The sequence below is a fragment of the Pygocentrus nattereri genome, chromosome 9 (genome assembly GCF_015220715.1).
Source record: "Pygocentrus nattereri isolate fPygNat1 chromosome 9, fPygNat1.pri, whole genome shotgun sequence".
Taxonomy (NCBI): Eukaryota; Metazoa; Chordata; class Actinopteri; order Characiformes; family Serrasalmidae; genus Pygocentrus; species Pygocentrus nattereri.
The window spans coordinates 34,765,271-34,772,913 of record NC_051219.1 but is presented as its reverse complement, the minus strand read 5'-3'; the positions used below and the strand labels follow the sequence as shown (position 1 = coordinate 34,772,913).

Here is a 7,643-nt window from a genome sequence, read left to right as displayed (position 1 = left end):
CTTTGAGTGCTTTCATTTGATGCTCAACAGTCAGCTCATCAGTGTTGCTTGCAGGACTGGGACCAGCACCTACACTCTCAGAAAAAAAGGTACGACACTGTCACTAGGGTGGTACCCTCAGGGGTACATCTCAGTACCTTTAGTCAGGGAACATATCTGTACCATAATCCACTGAAATGATATTTTAAAAGCTGTACTGACTCCACACACCCCGTCTCGCCTCCAGGCTTTTTATGAAATGGTTCTGTTTTAAAACATTTGCTTATAAAAAAGATACAAATATCTACTTTTCCACTAGGAAAACGTATTTAAGGTACACAGTTGGACCTTAAAATCACTGTTGTGCCTTGATGAATGAATCATGTACCTGCATGCTACCTTTATTTCGAACAGTGTACCCCATCCTGCTAGCATGCCACTCCACCATGCATCATTCACCCTAGCTCTTCTTATGTTCATCCACAAGCTCAGGATATGCACTGTGCTGGTCTTTGGTTGCCACTGGAGTCAGAGGAGGACAGCACACCTGGCACAGGATATGCCTAGGAACTCTGCCATCATCTCCATGCAGTGCCCCAGCTCAATATGAACCACCAGGCCATGGCAAGTGTTTGCCAAAAACTGGCATATGGCTTATGTTACCAGGGACAGCTCATTTCACCTTTACAACCTACACTGCAGGAAAAAGACGCTGTCCCAGCCTTGAGAGAGAGAGTTGGAGGGGCCTGTGGCCGAAGAGCACTTTTTTGACTAGGACAATGGACTCCACGTGCTGTGGAGAGTCCATGGCAGGGACAACATAGTCCCTTGAATCTTTGAGACTTTGTTTGGACTATGTAGGCCAACAGGATGGCTGAATTTTGAGAGAGAGGGTATTTGACATCTGCCACTTGCTCAGTGTTCAGAAGGAGCTTTAGGCTTGTGGTATACAAAGCTACAACAAGCAAGCTGGCCTTCCCCTGAGTTTTTCTGCCGACGCAACAATATATGACTGAAAACAACAGAAATGAAAAAAGACAACTGTAGAATTTTCTTCAAGATTTAATGGTATTTTTCGTTAATATTGTATATTCCGATTTTCTCCAGAATGCAAAACACGTAGGCTAAACTTGGAAAAATTGGACTGTTAAAGCCACCGTACCGCAGGAAGTAGGACGCAGAGAAGTAAACAAACTGGTCCGCTGCGCTGTAGCGCTTCGTTAACCTAGTGTTTTATGTAAAAGCAGAATATTGTGAGAAATGTGGTGATTTGTTCCTAACCAGCAGATAATGTAAGTGTAAAAATATTGTATGTTATATTTTAAAGATAGGACAAAAGGTACAACTGGAGTGTATTTAGCTAGTTAGCTTGTTAGCTTCCTTAGCTAACTTACATAGCTCTGAAAATACTGGTAGCTACGCCAACCAACGATTAGCATAGGCTAAATGATCCGTACGAAAGTAATGTAGCATGATAGATAACTGCCCATTCAGATATACTCGTATAAAATATTAACCTTCACTCTTACCTAGTTTTAGCAGACCCTTTAACGCGTGTTTCCTCAGTTTTCAGTTTACAGTTTTATCTCTCGTTTGATGCTTCACGTTACTGCTGTCCAGCTAATGAAAGGCAGCCAGCCAGATAATCTGCCCTTTTATTTTACTTGCGCAGTGTTTAGATTTTATTGCACAGCTATATTTAACTAGTTTATATCATTAATGATTAAGGTCAGTCTTCAAATCGTATATATGAGAAACTAGGTTAACCCTATCTAGCTAAAGTTAGCCTACATCTGATAGTGCTGTGTTTCTGTCCTGTAGCTGATGTTTAATACGATGGCAGGAAACTAGCTATATATTTATGTTTGTTATGGAATTGTCAGTTGTGTCTTCTTCTTCCATGATCATTTGTTTTTCAGGTTGCAGATGTACGTGGGTGTCCGATTGATTTGATGAACTCAGTCGCTGTCGCCCTGCACTAAAGTCAGTGTAATCCACAAAGCATCACCATGTCAAGGAAACAGTCAGGAAAACCTGTGCGTGGGAATAGAAAATGTGACCTGGAGAGAAAGAGGGATGAGCGAGCTGCTCGCAGGGCTCTGGCCAAAGACCGTAAGAATCGACCTCCAGGGGAAGGTGAAGGAGAGGAGTTTGTCAGCTTCTCCAATCAACTGAAGGCTCTTGGACTTAAACTGAGGGAGGTTCCTGGAGATGGGTATGATTAAGGGTGATGCCGTATTTGCTGGTTATAAACTTTGCATTTCAAGTAAACAAACCTGTTACTTTTCGTTTTTCTATCTTCTGCTTTGTAGGAACTGTTTGTTTCGAGCTCTGGCGGATCAACTGGAGGGACACTCGCGAGGGCACTTGAATCTGCGCCAGGAGACCGTACAGTACATGATGTCACACCGGCAGGACTTTGAACCTTTCGTTGAAGATGATGTGCCATTCACTCAGCACTGTGAGAAAAGGGGGGGAGGGGGGGTGGGAGTAAAGAGTTGAGCTACTGGTACATAGATAAATGGTCTAATGAATTAAGACCCATCCTCTACTCTTAGACATCTGCCCCACCTCCTGTGAGATCACAGTATATTTTATCTATAAAATTATTCCACTGTTTGAAATAAAACATTTAGATAATTAGATCATTCTCGATTTGAATGTGATCAGCTCTCTGATAGATCTAAAATCTGTTTTTATCAAAGATGAATTCACATTCCTCTCACACTTCAGAGAGATATCAGCAATGTCATGTCTGTAAAGTAATAATGTTCTTTAAAAAAAAACATTTATTTTACCTTTTAACAACATGCATTGTTCTCACCCTCCAGTGTCAAATCTTGCACAGCCTGGCACATTTGCTGGCAATGATGCAATAGTAGCCTTTGCTCGCAGCCAGCAATTGAAGGTTGTGATCCATCAGCTGAACGCTCCGTTGTGGGAGGTGAGGATTTGCAGTTTGACTTTATCAATGCTATTAAAATGATGGTTTATATAAAAAAAGCACTCTTTTTGGATTATCCAGGTAATATAATCTGGTTGTCCTCTCCAAATGTAGATCAATGGGTCGGATAAGCCCTTGTGCCGGGAGCTGCATATAGCATATCGTTATGGTGACCATTATGACAGTGTGCGTCACATTGGAGACAACTCCGAAAGCCCTGCTCATCTGCGAATTGAGGTTTGTAAATAATGTTGTCACTAATTAAAGTTTTAAATTTATAGACCAAAATACTCTTATTATACATGTTTTTAAACACCTTGGAAGTATTTGGATCATTAATCTCATTTAACAAACATGTCTTTACTGAAGAAACAGTTTAAGCATTTTAAGGTATTTCATGAACAAAAAAAATCTGGACAGTACAGTATTGACATCTAAAATTAAAACAGTTTTTGTTGTATGCTAGTCACAGCAGAATCTTTTTTCAGGGGCAACATAGCCCAGTAACATAGGATTGAGCTATATTGCACTTATAAAGCACCTTTGAAGAAAAGATTTTGAATGGAATTTCAAAAGGATTTCTAAATACTTGAACCCCATCAGTCATATCAGGCAGACAGTTTATAAATAGACAAGGGCAGTGGAAAAACTAGTGAACATAATGCTTGGGTGACAGCAAATAATATATAGGCACCTCTTGTACTTAACGTCTGTGATCATGAGTCTACCAAAAAGAAAAACAAATAAGTGTTCATAAGGTTACCACAGGTGTAACTAGTAGTCATAAAATCTTGGGTTAGCTGAAGAATAGCTGCATATTCTACGGTGCTAGTGGAATATTTGTTGATGTATAAGTTTGGGAGTGTGATGGAAGCTTTTGTTGAGTGTATGTTGTGTTTGGAGAATCTGAAACTCTCCATAAGATCATCAAAACCCCACCCCAATATGAAGCATGGTGTTATATTGTTTCAGGACTGCTAAGCTGCTGCAGGGCATGAACAGCTTACAGTCATTGCTGGACTGGATTCCAATTGGCATCAGAAGAATCTACAGCAAGGTGTTAGGGTGTGGCCATATTACATCTAAAACTCATAAAGAGATGGTGGTTGTTTGGTGGTCAAGAACATGGATGTAAATCAACAAATTGACTTAAACCCAAGAAATTATATAATCTAGTGAGGGCAATTCAGAGACTGGACTTCAGTTTTGTTAAATTGCTGTGGTACAATCTGAAGAAGGTTGTTCAAGCATCATTGAGGACTAACACATTTTAAATATTTCTCATCATTCAGTGGCTGAGATATGCACTATACTTCAAAATGTATTCACTCACCCATCCAAATCATTGAATTCAGGTTTTCCAATCACTTCCATGGCCACAGGTGTATAAAACCAAGCACCTAGGCCTGCAGACTGCTTCTACAGACATTTATGAAAAAATGGTTCGCTCTCTGGAGCTCAGTGAATTCCAGCATGGTACTGTGATGGGATGGCACATGTGTAACTGTATTCCACAGTCAACTGTCAGTGGTATTTTAACAAAGAGCAAGCGATTGGGAACGACAGCAACTCAGCCACAAAGTGGTCTGCCATGTAAAATGACAGGGGTCAGCTGAGGCACATAGTCCACAGAGGTTGCCAACTTTCTGCACAGACAGTCGCTACAGACCTCCAAACTTCATTGGCCTTCAGATTAGCTCAAGAACAGTGCATAGAGAGCTTCATGGAATGGGTTTCCATGGCTGAACAGTTGCACTTACATCACCATGTGCAATGCAAAGCATCGAATGCAACGGTGTAACTCTCCACTCTAGAGCAGTGGAGACGTGTTCGCTGGAGTAACGAATCATGCTTCTCCGTCTGGAAATCCAATGGATGACTCTGGGTTTGATGGTTGCCAGGAGAACAGTACTTGTCTGACTGCATTGTGCCAAGTGTAAAGTTTGGTGGAGGGGGTATTATGTTGTGGTATTGTTTTTTTTCAGGAGTTGGGCTCGGCCCCTTAGCTCCAGTGAAAGGAACTCTTAATGCTTCAGCAAATTTCATGCTCCCAACTTTGTGGGAACAGTTTGGGGATGGCCCCTTCCTGTTCCAACATGACTGCACACAAGTGCACAAAGCAAGGTCCATAAAGACATTGATGAGCGAGCTTGATGTGGAAGAACTTGCCTGGCCTGTGCAGAGTCCTGACCTCAACCCGATAGAACACTTTTGGGATGAATTAGAGCAGACACTGTGAGCCAGGCCTTTTCGTCCAACATCAGTGTCTGACCTCACAAATGTGCTTTTGGTAGAATGGTCAAAATTCCCGTAAACACACTCCTAAACCTTGTGGAAAGCCTTCCCAGAAGAGTTGAACCTGTTATAGGATGGGCTGACATCATATTAAAGCCTATGGATTAAGAATGGGATAACACACAATTTCAGCAAATCTTTTTGGAAATATAGTGTAAGCAAAATCATTTAATCATTTAGAGTGGTTTGATGTGACAATTTAGACGTGCACTTCAGAGAAAGTTATAGACTGACTTTTTTTTAGTGTTAATGACAGAAAACAGGGGTTGCAATGTCTATGATGCAGAAATAGCCAGAACTAACAGGGAAACTACGTATTTTATATATAATGTTGATAATGGTAAAATGGTTTTCTTTGGGTACTATTTTGTGTGCTATTGAATGTGAGTTCCCTGCATGTTTTGAGGTTTTAAAGCCAGAGCCTCAAAACTATCATACAACATCTCAAACATGAGGCAGCATATTCTTAACCATTTCATGTATTAGCTTTCTGTGAGGGAGCTTTTAGAGGCATGAAACACTTCAGGTGTCTGGTTCCTATCACCATTACTGTGAATGACTCTGATACTGTTTGTTTCTTAACAACAAATTATTTCATATCAAACCTCAATTATTTAATAATGCATTCATTTTGAAAAATCAGTGGAAATCAAGTTTGGCTGAAGTATGCAGATTTTCAGTCAATAACGTTTAATTGTTTAAGATATTTGTTCGGTAAAGATTCTGTGGGTAAAATGTATTAATTATGATCATGATTTAACATTTTAAGAACTTTGTGCACTTTTCCAGATTCTTATCGCAGTCTTACCACTGAGTATTCCTTTCTTTATGACAGAATCTGAATAATTCAAGACGGTTTGGTGACGGTCAAAGGGACAAGCAGAGAGCGCCCTCCCCCTGCCACTCTCCCTTTGAAGAAGAGGAAGTCATCCTGAATTCCATTTTGGCCAGCAGCTTGAATAGTAAGTCAGTCTGTCAGTCATAGCCTTTTATGTCCGCTTAGCTAAGATCCTTTCCCCACAGTGTTTCCTGTTGTCTTTCTCAGGTCAAGATGAGAATATGTGCCAATTAAGTGCCACCTCACAAACGTGCCATGCAGAATGGCTTGAACCTGAGCTGAGGAACCAATCATCACACTGTGAATTTGAAGCAGGGACACACCCTCAGTGTCAAAGCAATCACACAGACGGTAGTGACAACATATCACCACCAGAGAGCAGTACTTCACACAAACCCAAGGTTGGAGGGATGCTTCTATACATTATGTAAATATCTGAATGCATTACTGTCAAAAAAGCAGCACGAAAGGATTTGTTTTGAGTGGCATCCCTTCTTTTCCATTTTTAGCTTTCCAGTAAACAAAGGAAAGAGCAACAGCGTCTAGAGAAGAAAAAGAGGCAGGAAGAGAGGCACAGACAGAAGGTTCTTCAAGGCAAAGGATCACATGACCAGAATCAGAATCTGCCTGAACCAGTTACCCTTGTGCCAGCTCTCAACACTCTAAGCATCTAAAACATTCATGGACAAAAACAAACACTCTCTAAGGTTGATCTCTGCTGCTTTTTATTCAGTTTTCCAAGTTCGTTGAGAAATGGAGATGTTGTAGGTTGTTGGTTAGCTGTGTGGGGACATGTGTTCTGGGTTAAATGCTGGTGCTGGAATGACAAAGATGACATAGTGTTAGCTTTTTCTGGTGAAGCTGGCTGGCCTGTCATGCTATATGCTCTTTTTAGAGAGCCTTCCATGGTTGCCTTAGCTGAAACGAATATAGTCCAATTTTATTCTTCATTTCAATTTCACTCGGAGTCCCTCAAACTCTCTGAGTTATTGCCAAAGAACAGTTGTAAAGGGATTCAGACAATGGAGATGGGTGTGAATTAACATTGAGATTTAAACGAAGAGTTCTGTCCACTGAATTATAAGGATTTCATTTCTGTAAGTCAGTGCATGCACCTCATCAATGCTGTCAGTCTTTAAATTTGTAGTGTTTGGTTTCACTGGGTTTACCTTTTGCATTCCCTTGTAGAGATTTTTCATCTCTATATTTTGGAATGAAATGCAATCTAATAATAAATGGGATTATAGAGAAGCTTCACAAGCTTTCACCTGTTCATATGAGGAGAAGAATATTTATTGCTCAGATGGGTTGAGGTACTGTTCTGTAATCAGAATTGATCTATTGTTACTTTGTTAGTGTTTGTTCCTGGTCATATTAAAAATTATTCATCATCCCGTACCATTAAAAAGACACAATTCTTCTTTTCCAGTAAACTTTTGATCAAAGTGTATTGATAATTTTGTCTTTGGCACCATGAACCAATGGGTGGAGAAAAAGAAACAGTAACTGACAATTAGGCCTGTCCCAATTAAATGTAAAATTTTAGCTGATAATTTAATTACAATATTAAAAAAAAGATTTAGATCT

At 40.2% G+C, this 7,643-nt stretch overlaps 1 protein-coding gene across 1 annotated transcript; it reads left to right on the top strand.

Moving 5' to 3' along the window:
* The first annotated feature begins 1,122 nt into the window (after window positions 1–1,122).
* Window positions 1,123–7,464, top strand: otud3 (OTU deubiquitinase 3). The gene is made up of 8 exons (XM_017708853.2): window positions 1,123–1,271; window positions 1,899–2,194; window positions 2,292–2,440; window positions 2,811–2,923; window positions 3,038–3,160; window positions 6,054–6,180; window positions 6,264–6,457; window positions 6,566–7,464. Exons 2-8 carry the CDS (start codon window positions 1,989–1,991, stop codon window positions 6,728–6,730), a joined length of 1,077 nt encoding a protein of 358 aa, XP_017564342.1. The 5' UTR covers window positions 1,123–1,271; window positions 1,899–1,988; the 3' UTR covers window positions 6,731–7,464.
* The last annotated feature ends 179 nt before the right edge of the window (window positions 7,465–7,643 follow it).

Coding starts and splice junctions, on each gene's coding strand:
- otud3 (XM_017708853.2), top strand. CDS start 1,989: ATGTCAAGGAAACAGTCAGGAAAACCTGTGCGTGGGAATAGAAAATGT. Junction 2,441..2,810: donor TGTGCCATTCACTCAGCACT/GTGAGAAAAGGG, acceptor CTCACCCTCCAG/TGTCAAATCTTGCACAGCCT. Junction 2,924..3,037: donor TGAACGCTCCGTTGTGGGAG/GTGAGGATTTGC, acceptor CTCCAAATGTAG/ATCAATGGGTCGGATAAGCC.